At 53.2% G+C, this 18,422-nt stretch overlaps 1 protein-coding gene across 10 annotated transcripts; it reads left to right on the top strand.

Annotated features, from left to right (window-relative positions):
- Positions 1-4,503: 4,503 nt before the first annotated feature.
- On the top strand, positions 4,504-18,369 carry Wdr81 (WD repeat domain 81). 10 transcript variants are annotated; one of them, XR_388371.4, is made up of 10 exons: positions 4,504-8,518; positions 9,409-9,516; positions 9,776-9,966; positions 10,097-10,287; positions 11,024-11,189; positions 11,283-11,393; positions 13,219-13,908; positions 14,469-14,614; positions 14,878-15,057; positions 17,223-18,369. XR_388371.4 is itself a non-coding variant. In XM_006532546.4 (10 exons), exons 1-10 carry the CDS (start codon positions 4,873-4,875, stop codon positions 17,541-17,543), a joined length of 5,838 nt encoding a protein of 1,945 aa, XP_006532609.1. In that variant the 5' UTR covers positions 4,504-4,872; the 3' UTR covers positions 17,544-18,369. The 10 variants fall into 10 exon arrangements, 5 of the variants coding, with proteins under 5 accessions (XP_006532609.1, XP_006532611.1, XP_006532610.1 ...); XR_003949353.1 differs by having other exon boundaries at positions 13,219-13,922; XR_879536.3 differs by having other exon boundaries at positions 11,283-11,481; positions 13,219-13,922.
- Positions 18,370-18,422: the final 53 nt, after the last annotated feature.

Raw genomic sequence — 18,422 nt, 5'->3', positions numbered from 1 at the left:
CTGTTCATAGTAGGAAGGTCAGTACCACCCTGGCCTCTACCCTAGGTGCCAGTAGCACATGATCCCAATTATGACGACCAGAAGTGTCCCCAAATATCCCCTGGGGAGTCCAAATCCACCCTGGTTGAGAACCACTGAATTAGCCAAACAAATTCCAGTTCCAGTGCTGACTGGCAGTGAGCTTCGGAATGGTGTTTTCTTCATCTACAAAACAGTGTAGATAATAAAATTTGTGGTTTCTTGTAGGGGGTTAAGAAGAAACTTCTTGAAACCACTTAGCACAGTAGAAATCCAGCAGACCCACAGTTGGCACATTTGCTGTCAGCTTCTTTCTTGCTGACCTCACTTGGCATGGGCTGGTGGCCCACAGGCAGCTGCCGTTTTCCTCAGTGACTAGCCAAAATGGGTACTTCTGGAAACACAATACTGAAGTAGGCGAAGGGAAGTGACTAACGTTCCGCCCCAGATTCTGTAAACCCCATGGGTGCTTGTGCAGGGATTCGGTAGATAAGAGCTAGGGTGAGAGAGAGGGAAGTGGGGAGAACAGTCACAGAGAATTATTTTCATCGTCATCATTATTATTCATGGGAAGCACGTCTCTCGCCACTGAGTTATAGCCATGTGCACCCAAAGCCTTTCTTTTTCTAGATGGGCCTTGAATAACTAACTGTTCATCAGAGTTCTACTACTGCCACCACCACCACCACCACCACCACCACCACCCAGGGTGCTTAACAAAGTGCAGGCTCCAAGGTCTCATTGCATACTAAGTCAGAAATACACCTTTAAGCCAAGAAGTTTCCTAAAGTTCAGATGGAGGAAGGCTCAGTGCCTTAGAAATTTCTGAGCCAGGTCCCAGCCATGAAAGGACATCTCTAGAGTCAGCAGAGAGAGAACAAGAGGTAAACTGAAATACAGTCAAGATCACCAGTGTAGTATACAGCCAGCACCACTAGAGGGCAGGGAATACAGACAGGGAGAGGGGTGGGGGAGGAAACAGTTTTTGATCAGGTAACATGTAAATTTTAGATAAACTGAGGCCGGAGCCAAGAGCAGGCCAATCCAATTCTGTTGGTAACAAGATCAGCCCAGTGGTCTTCGTGGAGGAAGCTTTAAACTCCCAAAGCCCATCTCCACCGGAAGGCTACACCTCCCCATCACCTCTCCAGCCAATACTGCCAACTGGGGACCGAGTATTCACACACCCGAGCTGATGGGAAACTTTTCTCTCATTCAAACAACCGTATCACCTCTGGGTATAGAGCTGCTCACACACCTTGTGGGTACACCTGGGTAAACAGAGTTGAAAGGAGACTTAGGAAAGACACCAGACTGTCCGGCAGTACTGTTGGGGTTCACTTTTTTGTTTGTTTTTTGTTTTTGGAGACAGGGTTTCTCTGTGTAGCCCTGGCTGTCCTGGAACTCACTCTGTAGACCAGGCTGGCTTCGAACTCAGAAAATCTGCCTGCCTCTGCCTCCCAAGTGCTGGGATTAAAGGCGTGTGCCACCATGCCCGGCAATACATTTATTTCTTTTTGAGATAGGATATCATGTAGCCAAGGTTGGTCCTCAAACTCACAACATAGCCAAGGATGACTTTGAATTTCTGATCCTCCCACCTCTGCCTCCTAAGTGGAGTTTTACACCATCAGTCTATCATCCCAGCAGGAGGCAGAAGCAAGTTCAAGGCCAGCCTAATTTACACATTGAGTTCTAGGACAGCCAAGACTACATCACACCATGTCACAAAACGTCAAAGCAAAACAAAGTAAGGAGCTATAATCCCAAGTGGGACTACTACTTCAGTGTACCGGCTTGAAACACTGGTTTTAAAAATTGGTCTGGATTTGAGTCCTGTCTCAGGTGGATGGCAGTGGAGGCAGCGGCGGCGGTGTTGTCGTCGTTGTTGTCTTCTTCTTCTTCTTCTTCTTCTTCTTCTTCTTCTTCTCCTCCTCCTCCTCCTCCTCCTCCTCCTCCTCCTCCTCCTCCTCCTCACGTTCCTCCTCCATCTTCTTTGTTTTTCTGAGACAAGTTTCTCTGTGTAGCCTTGGCTGTCCTGGAACTAGCTCTGTACACCAGGCTGACCTTGAAGCCCAGAGATCTGTGTGCCTTTGCCTCCAGAGTGTTGGGCTAAAGGCATGTTCCACTGCTGTATGGCATTCAAGTTTCTTATGAGATCTTTAACAAGTTTACCAAAGGTGGTTGGTTAGCTTCCTCATTCTAAATAGGTGTGAAAAGAGCCCCTAACTGTTTTGCTTTGACGTTTTGTGACATGGTATGATGTAGTCTTGGCTGTCCTAGAACTGGAAATGTGTAAATCAGGCTGGCCTTGAACTTGCTTCTGCCTCCTGCTGGGGTTACAGGCTTGAGCCACCATGACAGCTTTAGCAATAGCTTTGTAAATCCACAGTGTCAAGCTGGATATGATGGCACATGCTTGCAATACTAACCTCCAAAGATTCCCTGAACTCGAGTTGGTGAAATAGTCCACCAGGTAAAAGAGCTTGCTGCCCAAGCCTGAATCTGATTCCCTGGTCACATGCTTTAAGGAAAGAACTTGCCGAAGATGTCCTCTGAGTGCCACGTGTACCGATGCATGCTTGCAGCCACCCACACACCCACACAAGTGCACTGTCTCACACAGTGAGAACAGCAAGTGAACAAACAAACAAGCCGGGGGGGGGGGGATTGAGACACAGAATGAAATGAAACAAGATATGTAAAGCTCTTGGCAGGTGGCTGGCTCCTGGTAAACACTCCATAAGTGGGGAAGTTACCACATGTAAGGTCATGTGATCGAGTACATCTGGGCCTCCAACAGTCCTTGAAGAAGAAACAGATGCAATCTGTCATATCTAAACCATTGTTGTCGTATCTCTGGGTAGTCTTTCTTTTCTCCTTCCTTTCTTTTTTCTCTCCCTTTCTCTTTTAAAAAATTATTTATTTATTATTATATCTAAGTACACTGTAGCTGTCTTCAAACACACCAGAAGAGGGTGTCTGTCAGATCTCATTATGGATGGTTGTGAGCCATCATGTGGTTGCTGGGATTTGAACTCAGGACCTTCAGAAGAACAGTCAGTGCTCTTAACCGCTGAGCCATCTCTCCATCCCCCAACCCCTTTCTCTTTTGAGTTAGGTTTTGTGTAGCCCTGGGTGGCGTTACCTTAACTACACTGGCTTTGAACTTGCAATGATACTCTGCCTGATCTGTCTTAATCATTTTGAGATAGGGACTCACTACATAGCCTTTGCTGGTCTGGAACTAACAGAGATCTGCCTGTTTCTGCCTTGCAAATGCTGGGAATAAAGTTATGTACCACCACACCTGGAGTTTAAGGGTTTTTTGTTTGTTTGTTTTTCGAGACAGGGTTTCTCTGGGTAGTCCTGGCTGTCCTGGAACTCGCTCTGTAGACCAGGCTGGCCTTGAACTCAGAAATCCGCCTGCCTCTGCCTCCCAAGTGCTGGGATTAAAGGCGTGTGCCACCACGCCCAGTTTAAGGGTTTTTTTTTGTTTGTTTTTTCCTGAGACAGGGTTTCTCTGTGTAGCTCTGGATGTTCTGGAACTCACTCTGTAGAGCAGGTTAGCCTTGAACTCAGAAATCTGACTGCCTCTGCCTCCCAAGTGCTGGGATTAAAGGCGTGTGCCATCACTGCCCAGTGATTTTTTTTTTTTTAATGTGTGTATTTGTATGGGTGTGTGGGTGCTTGTGGAAGCCAGGTGTCAGATCCCCAGAGCGGAAGTGTTCTTAACCGCTGAACCATCTCTCTTCCCTCTTCCCTAACTCTGATTTTAAAGGCACCAAACTCTTAGGTAGGAGACTATACACACACACACACACACACACACACACACCCGTACACACCCGTACACACCACATGACCATGCCTGAGCACACAAGTGGTTTTATTGCTGGTCTGGCCTGTGTATGAGCTGGAACCAAAACCTTTGTCGGGAGATCCGCAGTCTGCAGTTTGAGCACAGGCTCTCTGGTTTCTGTTCTCTGTCCTGTGTCGCATCTTGACTAGAGGCAGAGAAGCATCTGCAAGGCTGTGACCACGCTGGCTGGTGCTCTGCCATCTACATTTTCAACAGGAAATCTCAGGAGAGTATTTCCTTTTAAGAACGCCAGACTTTTGTGCCTGGGCCACTTCTCTACTTCCCAGAACATTGTGTGCCAAGTGGCAAGTTATTAACCAAGTGCTTTGGAAAATTAAACTCCTTGGTTTGCAGAGTAGCATGGGAGCATTGAGAGGGTGTATGCCTAAAGGCCTGGTTCTGCTGCTGGCAGAGCTGACACTTGGCTAAAGGGCTGGCATTTCTGAGATGAGCCTCACTAGATCCGCGTCTCAGAGTCTGCAGGAGAAATCAGAGAGGGGAGAAGGTCCAGTGGCCTGTTCAGGATGATCTTCCTCTGCATTTAAGGGCGGCTGGTTTGCCCACGTAGCCCCAGAACCAAACGAGCCTCGGACGAAGCCCCCTAAAGGCAGTAGGAGAGACTGAGCCTTGGCTCTTCAGCAGGGGTGGGGACAAGAGCAAGAGGCGGGATCTCGCCCGGCCCTTTAGAGACACGTGCGGTTGTTTCCGTGTCTGGGAGATCACATGACCCGCATCAGCTGACCCGTCACGGTGGAGCTCAGCGCTGGTGCTTCGCGCTCCCCGCCCTGCTGCGCCCCGGAGCGCAGGACCCTGCGGAGGGGTAAGAAAACCCCCAGGCTTTCTTTCCTTTGTCGCTGGTTCGCGCAGTCACCTGCACCCTACCCCCCGCTCCTCGTTCATCCCAGTCTTCCCGGCCTGGCACCCCGGAAGCCACTGCGAGGAGGGCCGTGGCCAGGCTCAGCCTTGCGCTGCCCCCAGGCGGCCAGGACCAAATGGCCCAGGGGAGCAGAAGGCGGAAAGTGGTTCTTACAGCAGGGTCCGAGGGCTGGTCCCCTTCCTCAGGACCTGACATGGAGGAGCTGCTCCGGAGCGTGGAGAGAGATCTGAACATTGATGCCCGGCAGCTGGCCCTGGCGCCGGGGGGCACTCATGTAGTGGCCCTAGTGTCCACGCGTTGGCTGGCTAGTCTCCGGGAGCGCCGACTGGGACCCTGTCCCCGGGCTGAGGGCCTGGGTGAAGCAGAAGTCAGGACTTTACTGCAACGTTCGGTACAGAGGCTGCCCCCAGGCTGGACTCGAGTGGAGGTGCATGGGCTGCGGAAACGGAGACTGTCCTACCCGCTGGGTGGAGGCGTGCCCTTTGAGGAGGGGTCCTGTAGCCCTGAAACTCTCACTCGGTTCATGCAGGAGGTGGCTGCCCAGAATTACCGGAACCTGTGGCGCCATGCATACCACACTTATGGACAGCCTTACAGCCACAGCACTGCCCCCTCAGCTCTACCTGCCCTAGACTCTATACGACAAGCTCTCCAGAGGGTGTATGGATGCACCTTCTTGCCAGTGGGTGAATCCATCCCATGTCTATCAAATGTCAGGGATGGGCCCTGCCCCTCTCGGGGCAGCCCTGCCTGCCCCAGCCTTTTGCGAGCTGAGGCTTTGCTGGAGTCGCCCGAGATGCTCTATGTGGTACACCCTTATGTGCAATTCTCCCTGCATGATGTAGTTACCTTCAGCCCTGCCAAGCTGACCAACAGCCAAGCCAAGGTGCTCTTTCTTCTCTTCCGTGTTCTGAGGGCCATGGATGCCTGTCACCGCCAGGGGCTGGCCTGTGGGGCTCTGTCTTTGCACCACATTGCTGTAGACGAGAAGCTATGCAGTGAGCTCCGGCTGGACCTGAGCGCTTACGAGATGCCTTCCGAGGATGAAAACCAGGAGGGCTCTGAAGAGAAAAATGGGACAGGCATTAAGTCTGAAAAAGAGGGGGAAGGGAGAACTGAGTGTCCCACCTGCCAGAAAGAACTTCGGGGCCTTGTGCTAGACTGGGTCCATGGCCGAATCAGCAACTTCCACTACCTCATGCAGCTGAATCGGTTGGCAGGTCGACGGCAGGGGGATCCCAACTATCACCCAGTGCTGCCCTGGGTGGTGGACTTTACCACACCTTATGGGCGCTTCCGAGACCTTCGTAAATCCAAGTTCCGACTCAACAAGGGAGATAAGCAATTGGACTTCACCTATGAGATGACCCGGCAGGCATTTGTTGCAGGTGGTGCAGGAAGTGGGGAGCCACCCCATGTTCCTCACCACATCTCTGACGTGCTCTCTGACATCACGTACTATGTATACAAGGCCCGTCGCACACCGCGCTCGGTGCTCTGTGGACATGTCCGAGCGCAGTGGGAACCCCACGAGTATCCTGCCACCATGGAGCGGATGCAGACCTGGACACCGGATGAGTGCATACCCGAGTTCTACACGGACCCCTCTATCTTTTGCTCTATCCACCCTGACATGCCCGACCTGGATGTGCCGGCCTGGTGCAGTTCTAACCAGGAATTTGTGGCTGCCCATCGAGCCCTCCTGGAGAGCTGGGAGGTGTCCCAAGACCTGCATCACTGGATTGATCTTACCTTTGGCTACAAACTCCAGGGCAAAGAAGCTGTGAAGGAGAAGAATGTGTGTCTGCACCTGGTGGACGCTCACACCCATCTGACCAGCTATGGCGTGGTACAGCTATTTGATCAGCCACACCCCCAACGCCTGGCTGGATCTCCTGCCCTGGCCCCTGAACCTCCACTCATCCCCCGGCTGTTGGTCCAGCCTATTCGGGAGGCCACAGGCCAGGAGGACATTTCAGGACAACTTATAAATGGTGCGGGCAGGCTTGTCGTAGAGGCCACTCCATGTGAGACTGGCTGGACTAGAGATAGGCCTGGGACAGGAGAAGATGATTTAGAACAGGCTACAGAAGCTCTGGATTCCATCTCCCTCCCCGGGAAAGCAGGTGACCAGCCAGGCTCTTCCTCCAGTCAAGCATCACCTGGCCTGTTGTCTTTTTCTGCACCCTCGGGGTCTCGACCAGGCCGTAGGAGCAAAGCTGCCGGGTTGGACCCTGGGGAGGGTGAAGAGGGCAAGATTGTCCTTCCAGAGGGCTTCAGTCCCATACAGGCCTTGGAAGAGCTGGAGAAAGTGGGTAACTTCCTGGCCAAAGGCCTAGGGAGCCAGTTGGAGGAGCCTGAAAAGCCTCACGCCCAGCCACCTGTGCACCTGCAGAGCCTCTTCCATCGAGACATGCAGGTCCTGGGTGTCCTGTTGGCTGAGATGGTGTTTGCCACCAGGGTCCGGATACTGCAGCCTGATGCACCTTTGTGGGTACGCTTTGAGGCTGTTCGGGGTCTCTGCATACGCCACTCCAAGGACATCCCCGTGTCTCTGCAGCCTGTGCTAGACACACTCCTACAGCTGAGCGGACCCAAAAGTCCCATGGTGTCGAAGAAGGGCAAGCTAGACCCACTGTTTGAGTATAGGCCGGTTTCCCAGGGATTACCCCCACCCAGCCCAGCCCAGCTCCTCAGCCCCTTCAGCTCCGTGGTCCCCTTCCCTCCATACTTCCCAGCACTGCACAAGTTCATTCTTTTATATCAGGCCCGGCGTGTGGAGGATGAGGTCCAGGGTCGGGAGCTGGCGTTTGCTCTGTGGCAGCAGCTGGGTGCGGTGTTAAATGACATCACTCCCGAGGGCTTAGAGATCCTCCTGCCTTTCGTGCTGTCGCTCATGTCTGAGGAGCACACGGCTGTGTACACAGCCTGGTACCTATTTGAACCCGTTGCCAAGGCCCTGGGCCCCAAAAATGCCAACAAGTACCTCCTGAAGCCTCTCATCGGTGCCTATGAGAGCCCCTGCCGCCTGCATGGCCGCTTCTACCTGTACACCGACTGTTTTGTGGCCCAGTTGGTGGTGCGGCTGGGCTTGCAGGCCTTCCTCACCCACCTGCTGCCCCATGTCCTCCAGGTACTGGCTGGGGTGGAGGCTTCCCAGGAGGAGGGCAAAGGCCTGGTCGGGACCACTGAGGATGAGGAAAGTGAGCTCCCGGTGTCCGGGCCTGGCTCCTGTGCCTTTGGGGAAGAGATTCAGATGGATGGGCAGCCGGCTGCTTCCTCAGGACTGGGGCTCCCAGACTACAGGTCGGGCGTCAGCTTCCATGACCAGGCCGACCTGCCGGACACGGAGGACTTCCAAGCTGGACTCTACGTGGCTGAATCTCCACAGCCCCAGGAGGCTGAGGCCGTGAGCCTGGGCCAGCTGAGTGATAAGAGCAGTACCAGCGAAGCCTCCCAGGGCGAGGAGAGGGGTGGGGATGATGGCGGTGCCCCTGCGGACAAGAACAGCGTCAAGTCAGGGGACAGCAGCCAGGACTTGAAGCAGAGCGAAGGCTCTGAGGAAGAGGAGGAGGAGGAAGGCTGTGTGGTGTTGGAGGAGGACCAGGAGGATGAAGTCACGGGAACATCCGAGCTCACTCTGTCTGACACGATGCTGTCCATGGAGACGGTGGTGGCTCCTGGTGATGGGAGAGACAGAGAAGAGGAAGAGGAGCCGCTGACAGAGCAGACAGAAGGCAAAGAACAAAAGATCCTCCTTGGTGAGCCCGTGGGCTGAGGGGGCATGGGTCAGGTGCTTTTCCTTCAGGCTCTCATATGCTGGGTGTGGGTCCAACCAGATCCACTGTAGCACGCACAGCCACAGTCAGACACAGTGCATGGAATGTGGAAGTGCTGTGTGTGAGTGGAAAGTGGGGCTTAGATTTAGCTTTCAGGAGACAGAAAGCTCCTTTAAAAGCCATACCTTGGGCTGAGGCTGGGAGTGGAGTTGAGTGGTAGAGCACTTGTCTGGTATACTCGAGGGCCCTGGGTGTCTTATCTCTAGCCCCAGAAGAAGTATTAAGAAATAAAAGCAAGTGGTGGTTGAGATGTGAATGGAGCCAGAACTGGCCGGAACAGTCGGGTGGAAGTGGGAAGAGTGTTCCAGACAGGGAACAGTGTGTGTGTACCTCTGAGGCTCTCATGGTTCCATCAGAGAGGCAGGGAAAGGCTAAAATGGTTTTCTTAAGAGAGTCCAGAAGGGCTGGGCTTGGTGGTGCAGGCCTTTAATCCCAGCACTCAGGAGGCAGAGGCAGGCGGATTTCTGAGTTCGAGGCCAGCCTGGTCTACAAAGTGAGTTCCAGGACAGCCAGGGCTATACAGAGAAACCCTGTCTCGAAAAAAAAAAAAAAAAAAAAGAGTGTAGAAGGGTGGAAGCCAGGGACAAGTCTGTACAAGAAGGAACTTGGGAGCATTGCCGAAAGGATGACCTCTCTGCAGGTCCTGCCCGAGGAGCCAGTTTCTGGGGACCTTGACCATGGCTAGGTGAATGGACCCAGGATGGGATGGTCAGGCTTGCTAGCAGAGCCACAGCCGAGTTGGCTGGGTGGGGTGGGGTGGGGTGGGAAGGGTGAGTTATCTGATGAGCTCAGGACCTTTTCCTGCCCTGCAGATACAGCCTGCAAGATGGTCCGCTGGCTGTCTGCCAAGCTTGGCCCCACAGTAGCCTCTCGCCATGTGGCCCGGAACCTGCTGCGCCTGCTGACATCTTGTTATGTTGGTAAGGTCTGTGGTTAGTGCTGGAGACCAGGTTCCCCAGCCAGGCTTCTGCCCATCCTTAGCCCTCTCTAGGCGACTCCTTCCCTAACTTCCCAGCACTCCCTGAGCAGGGCCTGGGTCTCACCCATTAAGCTGGGTTTTCTTGGGTAAGTGGGGAAGAGCCCAGTATTGAATGAATAGAAGCCACCCCACAGTCTCAGAAGGCCGGCTTCCCTCCTGCCCTCCACTGGCTTCTCAACGCTGCTGCCCTTCCTTGGTAGGGCCCACTCGACAGCAGTTCACCGTCAGCAGTGATGACACCCCTCCACTGAATGCCGGCAACATCTACCAGAAGAGGCCAGTCCTAGGTGACATCGTGTCGGGGCCTGTGCTCAGCTGCCTCCTCCACATTGCCTACCTGTATGGAGAACCCGTTCTCACCTACCAGTACCTGCCCTACATCAGCTACCTGGTCAGTCCCTGGTTCGTCAAACCCCGGCTTGGGGGTGGGGGCAAGGATCCAAGGACCAGCCCCAGGTCTTGGGGGTTCCAGGAGGTCTGTGGGGTGACCTGTCCCTCCCTCATCTATTCTGTGGTTCTAGGTAGCCCCAGGGAGCAACTCAAACCCCAGCCGACTGAACAGCCGCAAGGAGGCCGGGCTGCTGGCAGCGGTGACACTGACGCAGAAAATCATCGTATACCTCTCTGACACGACCCTCATGGACATTCTGCCCCGCATTAGCCACGAGGTCTTGCTGCCTGTGCTTGGCTTCCTCACCTCCTTCGTCACAGGGTAGGCCCCTGCTGCTTGGGAGAGCCACCTGGCTGAGGGGGCCCCCAGGAAGGGCTAGGAAGCTCAGGGAGAAGCAGATACCGGCCTGAGTCATGGTTCTGATGTTGGGGGTAGTGGCACAGGTCTTTCATTCCAGCACCCAGAGGAGGGCAAGTTTCTGTGAGTCTGAGACTAGCCTGGTCTACAGAGAGAGCTCCAGGCTATCTAAGGCTCCATAGTAAGACTCTGACTTAAGAAAAGAGTCGTGGTTCATTCTGGGTTGTGGGTGTGGCTTGGTGATGGGACACTTTCCCAGCATGCAGGAGGAGCTATGCTTGAGTTCCAGCCCTTCAGAAAAACAAAAATGGGGGCTGGAAAGAATAGCTCAGGGTTTAAGAGCACTGGTTGCTCTTCCAGAGGATCCAGGTTAGATTCCCAGCTGCCACATGGTAGCTCATAACCATCCGGCAGTTCTATGGAACCTGCCACCCTCCTTCGGTCTCTGTGGGCACTGCAAACATGTGCACAGACATACATGCAGGCAGAAAAAACACCCATACACATAAAATTAGACCAAAAAAGTTCATGTTCTCTCCTACCTGTAGCTCTGACTAAGCTACACTGCTTCCCTGTGCCTCAGTTTCCTCCCCTGGTCTGGACTGATCAGCCTTACATGCAGCTCCTGTTATTTGAAGTTCCTGGTAAATTGGTCAAGTCCTTCAGGGAAGGGCTGGGAACTCTTGCACTTTGATTCTAGGTTCCCCAGTGGGGCCCAGGCCCGGACTGTCCTATGCGTGAAAACCATCAGTCTCATCGCCCTCATCTGCTTGCGCATCGGGCAGGAGATGGTCCAGCAGCACCTGAGTGAGCCAGTGGCCACCTTCTTCCAAGTCTTCTCTCATCTGCATGAGCTTCGGCAGCAGGTAGGCAGGCAGCTTCTGGGCTGGGTGGGCCAGGCCAGGCCAGGCCAGGCCAGGGCAGTGGACCCACTGAATCTGTGGTCTTCCTACCCGCAGGATCTGCCACTGGATCCTAAGGGCTGTACTGAGGGCCAGCTGCCAGAGGCGACCTTCTCTGATGGGCAGCGACGACCAGTGGACCCCACCCTGCTGGAAGAGCTGCAGAAGGTGTTCACCCTGGAAATGGCGTACACAATCTACGTACCTTTCTCCTGCCTGTTGGGTATTGCCCATCACGTTCCTTTGCACAGAGTTGGTGACTACATCTCTTCCCTGGGGTGGGCCCCGATGCTTTCACCTCCAGAGTCAGCAATGGAATCTTTTTATTTTTATTTTGACATGGGGTCTCATTTAGCCCAGGCTGACCTTTAACTCCAGCTCCTTCCAGCTTCCACCGTCTCCTGTTGGCATTGTAGTCATGTGGCATTGCTCAGGCTTCTTCATGTTCTTATTTTTAAATGACCTGTGTGTGTGTGTGATATCTGTGTGAGTGTGGAGGTGACAGAATAACAGTTGGGGGGTCAGCAGATGCCTTGCCTGATGAGCATCTCTCTAGATCCAGTTTTTGGTTTTGTGGGCTTTTATGTGTGTGTTTGTTTGTCTGTTTTTGTAGACAGGGTCTCTCTGTGTAGCCTGGCCATCCTGGAACTCATTCAGTAGACCAAGCTGGCCTTGAGCTCACAGAGATTCACCTGCCTCTGCCTCCCAGTGCTGGGATTAAAGGCGTGTACCACTCCTGCCTGGCTTTGTTTTTGTTAACCACCATCCTCCTGCCTCAGCATCTGCCTCCCCTGTGCTGGGATTACAGGTGTGTGCTATCACACCCAGCTAACAGTGGATTTAAACGTAGGAATTTTAGGATCAGAGTGACCAGATTTGGTCCTAGGGCCCAATTTCCACAGTGATTATCTATCTTAGTTAGGATCTCTGTTGAAAATCATGGTGGAACATCATTACCAAATGCAACTTGGGGAGGAAAAGGTTTATTTTGTCTGACAACTCTCAGGTCACCAAGGGAAGTCAGGGCAGGAACTCGAGGCAGAAGCTGAAGCAAAAGCCATGGAAGAACTCTGGCTTGTTCCTCATGGCTTGCTCAGTCTGGTGTACCCCCTCCCCACCCACCTCCCCACAATGGTTTCTCTGCTTATGCCTGGCTGTCCTAGAACTCACTCTGTAGACTAGGCTGGCCTCAAACTCAAGAGATCCCCCTGCCTCTGCATCTCAAGTGCTAAGATTAAAGGCGGGTGCCATCACCCCTGCCCCAGGGGTGGCACTACCCACTGTAAATTGGTCCCTTCCCATATCAGTTGTTAAATAAGAAAACTCCTCCATAGGCCAATCTGGTGGGGGAATTTTCTCAGTTGAGGGTTTCTCTTCTCAAATGACTGTAGCTGATGCCAAATTGATAAAACAAATCTCAAACCACCACCACCAACAACAATAAAACCAAACAAACCAAACAACTAACCAAGACAGTGACTTATAAAGAGAATCTGAACATTTTCCAGCAGGAAAGGCTCAGGAGCTGGCCATTCAAGTCTGGGGAACAGAATGTAGGGGAATATGATGGTCTCCAGAAGCTACCTGCAAAGGAATGAACAGCTTGCTGGGTTTTGTGGCTTCCCTTATGGGATGGGCGCTGTACTGGGCTTCTCTCTGAGTAGGATGGGCCACCCTGTAGTTGGGAATATTTTGCTCCTACAGAATTGTAAGTTCCCAGAGGCAGGACACATCTGTCTTATTCTTCATTGTGTGTCTGATGCTAGAATGGTGCCTGGCATACACGTGTGTGTCTCTATAGAGACAGCACTCATGTCTACGTATCGATAAAGGAAGCTGTTTTGGGGGGAGGAAACAGGCTTACAGACGAGAACTTAATAACCCAGAGTAGCCCAGTCAGTACCTTGCCTTGGCTTCTGTTGTTTCTAAGCTCTGGGTAGATAGCTACCTTGCCATCTTCCCTGATCTTAGAACTTTCCCCACTCCCCTGTAGGTGACATCATCCGGAAAATCATCCCCAACCATGAGTTGGTCGGGGAGCTGGCAGGGCTCTATCTGGAAAGCATGAGCCCGAGCTCTCGAAACCCAGCCAGCATGGAACCCACCATGGCTAGTGCCGGCCCTGAATGGGACCCTCAGAGTGGGAGCTGTCTCCAGGACGATGGCCACTCAGGGACCTTTGGGAGTGTCCTGGTTGGAAATCGCATCCAGATCCCTGACTCTCAGCCCCAGAGTCCTGGGCCACTGGGCTCCCTCTCTGGAGTGGGTAGTAGCGGAGGCCTCAGCAACAGGAATGAAGACAACGCCCTGAAGCGGGAGCTGCCTCGGAGTGCCCATGGGCTGAGCGGGAACTGGCTGGCGTACTGGCAGTACGAGATCGGTGTGAGCCAGCAGGATGCCCACTTCCACTTCCACCAGATCCGCCTGCAGAGCTTCCCAGGGCACACGGGGGCCGTCAAATGCGTGGCCGCCCTGAGCAGTGAAGACTTCTTTCTGAGTGGCAGCAAGGACCGGACTGTGCGCCTCTGGCCGCTGTACAACTATGGGGACGGGACCAATGAGACGGCTTCCCGCCTCATCTATGCCCAGCACCGCAAAAGCGTCTTCTACGTGGGCCAGCTTGAGGCCCCGCAGTATGTGGTGAGCTGTGATGGGGCAGTGCACGTCTGGGACCCCTTCACAGGTGAGCGGGCCCAGGTGAGGCCTGTTCGACGGCTGCTTTACTGTGCCTTAGCCAGGCCTCTGGGAACGGGACCTAGTGCGAAACGTACAATGGCGTATTTTGACGGGGAAGATTCAGTGAGGCAGGAAGAGAAGAAGAGTCAGGACTTAGAATCTGTGGGACCCAAGTTTGAATCCACTCCCCCAACTTACCAGCAATCGGCTCAGTTGCTGCAGGCGTCTGCCTTCTACCTGTAAGAACCAAAAATTTAGAAGATTCCACGAGTATGGCTTTGGCTTCTTGTACGACGTCACCTGTCGTCGTTGTAAAGAGAAGTATCGAGTGGAGGAGGGTCAGGGCAGACGGAGGTCGCAGCTAGTTAGAGCATGCTATGTGAAGAGAGCAGACTGTTCTGGGGCTGGACCCTTGACTTCACTGTGGAAGCAGCAAGATGAGAAAGCCCTGAGATTGTGTTTTCTGAGGGTCACTGGGGAATGGGATGCAGGTGTGGGGTGAGTTGGAGTTTGAAGTAGCCAGGGCTCTTTGATAGCCACTAAGTCCCCAGATGTGTCCTTTTTCAGGAAAGACCCTTCGCACAGTGGATCCTTCAGACAGCCGGGTGCCCCTGACGGCTGTGGCTGTCATGCCTGCCCCACACACCAGCATCACCATGGCCAGCTCCGACTCCACTCTGCGCTTTGTGGACTGCAGGAAGCCAGGCTTGCAGGTCAGGAGGGGTGCAGTTCCTGGGCTACTGGGGGTCTCTAGGTACCAGTCAGGAAAGACACTCAGGGGACTCCACCAGGAACGCTGCAGTGACAGGCAGCCCTGTGTGGGTGGGGCGCTGGCACGGATGGGGCTTTTCTCTTCCGGGGATGGAGTGGGAGGGTCAGGCCTACTGGTTTCGTGGGCCTGAATGGGGTGAGCTGCAGTAGGGTGGGTGGCAGTGATGGATGGCGACGGGCACTTGAACACAATCTCCTCCTATAGCATGAGTTCCGACTGGGTGGAGGGCTGAACCCTGGGCTTGTTCGCTCGTTGGCCGTCAGCCCCAGTGGCCGGAGTGTTGTGGCTGGCTTCTCCTCGGGCTTCATGGTGCTCCTAGATACCCGCACGGGCCTGGTTCTACGAGGCTGGCCAGCCCATGAAGGGGACATTCTACAGATCAAGGTGACTGACTGCCTGAGGTCCTATCCTTTCATTTCTACTTAGGGCCTGGTCTGGGAGAGGACAGGTTTATGCTGGTGTCCCTTATAACTACTCGGGGACATTCAGTGGGGTGGGAAAATGGCCCTCGTAGGCCAGCTCAGGAACCAGCTGCACAGGAGGCAGGCTAGGGGCAGGAATCAGGGCTAGAACTGACCCTGATGCTCCACAGCGATGTTCTAATGAGTAACCCTTGTCCATATTTGTCTTGCTTGGAGGATCAGGGGTCACGCCCTGTCCGTGACCCAGTTCAGGTTAAATAAAGCCAGGAGGCTGTTTACTGCCTGGAGACCACTGAGCAGAGTCCATGCCCCCTGCTGGGCTGTCCTGATGGGGGGCAGGAACAGGCGCAGGCCTGCGCATCGTGTTCCTGCCTCCTATATTCAATCATAGACCTCAGAGCTCAGCAGGTTCTGGGAGGGGAGAAATAGGGCTGCTTGTGGGAGGATTTCTCCCTGCAGTGGGAACTCTCCTCCCCCGCCGTCCAGATGGAGGTGAAAGACAGGCACTGTTGCTTACAGGGAAGGCAGGCTGCCCCCAGCTCTATCCAGGACCCCAGGGGACCCTGGGTCTCAGTGTCTCTAAATCCCAACATTCTAAGAAAGTGTCAGGATGGCTCTGGGGTCATCCTGGGTGTTAGTCCCAGCTCTCGGAGTCTTCTCTGAGCACCAGTTCTTTTCCTATGGGAAGTAAGGACATGCCAGGTGTTCTTTGAGAGGACCTGAGTTTGGTTCTCAGCACTGTCTAGCTCTGGCTCCAGGGGGTTCAACACCCTTTATGGCTTCTGTGGACACATATTCTTATGTGGCCTGCACGCACACACACGAACACAAATAAAAATAAATGTTAAAAGAAGACAGCGGCACCTTGTACCTCACATGTTAGTACGATTGGATGTGGCAGTGCCTCACAGAATCTGTGGGACTTTATTTATTTATTTATTTTTTGGTCTTAAAATTTTAAAAGATTGGTTTAGGAGTGGTGGTACACACCATTAATCGCAACACTCAGGAGCAGAGGCAGGTGGATCTCTATGGGTTTGAGGCCAGCCTGGTCTACAGAGCAAGTTTCAGGGCAGCCAAGGTTACACAGAGAAACTCTTTCTCAAAAAATAAAAACAAAATATTTAAAAGATTTACTTACTTCTTATTTGAGCTAGGATCTCCCTATTAGCCCTGGCTGTCCTGGAACTCACTGTATAGACCAGGCTGGCACCTTAAACTCACGAAGATCCTCCTGCTTCTGCCTCCTAAGTGCTGAGATTAAAGTAGTGTTATACCATGCCCCACTATTTTCTTTATAGATTTGGTGTTTTGCCTGCTTGTGTATATATGCACTACCTTCATGCAGTGCTAATAGGGGTCAGAGGCGAGTATCAGCTCTTCCTGGAACTAGAGTTATGGAAGGTTGGGAGTCACCATGCTGGGACTGGGTCATTTGCAAGAGTTACAAGTACTTCTGAGCCATCTCCAGCCCCCTAGAGTTTTTTTCCCCCCTGGCTGTCCTGAAGTAGAATCTGTTCTTGTTTTGTTTTGTTTTTCGAGACAGGGTTTCTCTACATAGGCCTGGCTGTCCTGGAACTCACTCTGTAGACCAGGCTGGCCTCGAACTCAGAAATCCGCCTGCCTCTGGCTCTCAGAATACTGGAATTAAAGGTGTGCGCCACCACGCCTGGCTCAGAATCTGTTTTTAAATGAGAGTAATAGTTACAGGTTTTTTGTTTTGTTTTTTTCTTTTCTTTTTTTGTTTTTGTTTTTTGGCTCATTTGTTTTATTTGTTTTGAGACAGGTCTCACTCTGAACCCCTAGGTGGCCTGGAGCTTGCTATGTAGAACACACTGACTTTAAACTTGTTTTCTGAGTGCTGGATTTATGGGCTTGTGCTATTTTGCCCAGCCTCTGATGGTTGTTAATAACAATATTATTTAGCTTTTCTTTTGGAGATAGGCTCTCACTGTATATCACCCAGACAGTGGCTGGTCTGGAAATCACTGTGTAGGCCAGGCTGACCTTGAATTCACAGAGATCTGCCTCCCGAGTTCAGAAATTAAAAGCACTCTGGGATGGTTTTGGAGTTTGGTGAGTACCCAAGCCTCCATTGATGCTATCTGTCCCTCCCGCTCTCTGCAGGCTGTAGAGGGCAGCGTGCTCATCAGCTCCTCTTCCGACCATTCCTTGACTGTTTGGAAGGAGCTGGAACAGAAGCCCACGCACCACTACAAGTCAGCGTCCGACCCAATCCACACCTTTGACCTGTACGGCAGCGAGGTGGTCACCGGCACTGTAGCCAACAAGATTGGTGTCTGTTCCCTGCTTGAGCCACCCTCTCAGGCCACCACAAAGCTCAGTTCCGAGAACTTCCGTGGCACGCTCACTAGTCTGGCTTTGCTGCCCACGAAACGCCACCTCCTGCTGGGCTCGGACAATGGCATCATCCGCCTCCTGGCATAGGGCCAGCCAGGAGTTGGCTGAGGGCAGGGCGAGATGACATCTCTCAGGGCCCGCTCCTCATTCTTGATCTCGAAGCCGATTCTTCTAGGCAAGCCCCAGGCTCTGGCTACCCACATGGCCTGCTGTCTGGGATTGCACAGCTCCTGAATCTCCAAAGCCTTGAAGTGGCTTCATGAAACTCGGGAGATACTGTTCCTAACCAGCAAGAATTGGGGCAAGGAAAGCACTGTGATCCCCATTGCTCCCCAGTTCTGCCTTCTGGATTCACATGGGGACAGGGCAGCTCCAGGAAATGAAAGGAGTTGGGCCTTTGCTCAGCCAGCTTCCTCTAGCCACGCTCTCCTTAGCTCTGTTTCTCCCTTGGGTAGGAAACTGCTCCTGTCTAGGGTTCTGATGGTACTGGGACTCCAGGCTCAGGAGGGCTGGCCAGGACCTACGACTTTCAGGGCTTGGTCTGGGGTTTTAGCATTCATTCAGCCAGGTCTTCAGTATGGGACCAGAAAAAAGGGGATGTGAGAACAGGGCTAGGGAAGGGGTTATATGGGCCCAGCTGGTCCAGGAATGAATCCATGCCTTGCCTTGGTACCCCTAACCACAGCGTTTGTGCCTTCAGCCGGGGAGGCAGCCCTTGGGACCAGCATCCCTAGGGACAGGAGGCAGCGGGAATCATCTCTGTATCTCGGGTTCTGCCCAGGGGATGGGCAGACTCTGCCATCTCTTGAGTGTTCGTTTGGAGAAGCCTGAGATGTGGCCCCTGCTGCCTTCTCACTAGTTGCAGTCTATGTAAATAAGGTCAATAAATTCTTTGGAAGAGCCACGGAGCTGAGTGAGGCTGTGTTGTGTTTTGCTTTGCCTAGGCTGGGCTCAGGCAGCTCTGCC

This window comes from Mus musculus, chromosome 11 (genome assembly GCF_000001635.26).
Source record: "Mus musculus strain C57BL/6J chromosome 11, GRCm38.p6 C57BL/6J".
NCBI classification, from domain to species: domain Eukaryota; kingdom Metazoa; phylum Chordata; class Mammalia; order Rodentia; family Muridae; genus Mus; species Mus musculus.
This window is presented reverse-complemented; position numbering and strand designations above follow the sequence as displayed.

Coding starts and splice junctions, on each gene's coding strand:
- Wdr81 (XM_006532546.4), top strand. CDS start 4,873: ATGGCCCAGGGGAGCAGAAGGCGGAAAGTGGTTCTTACAGCAGGGTCC. Junction 10,288..11,023: donor CTCACCTCCTTCGTCACAGG/GTAGGCCCCTGC, acceptor CTTTGATTCTAG/GTTCCCCAGTGGGGCCCAGG. Junction 14,615..14,877: donor GCAGGAAGCCAGGCTTGCAG/GTCAGGAGGGGT, acceptor CTCCTCCTATAG/CATGAGTTCCGACTGGGTGG.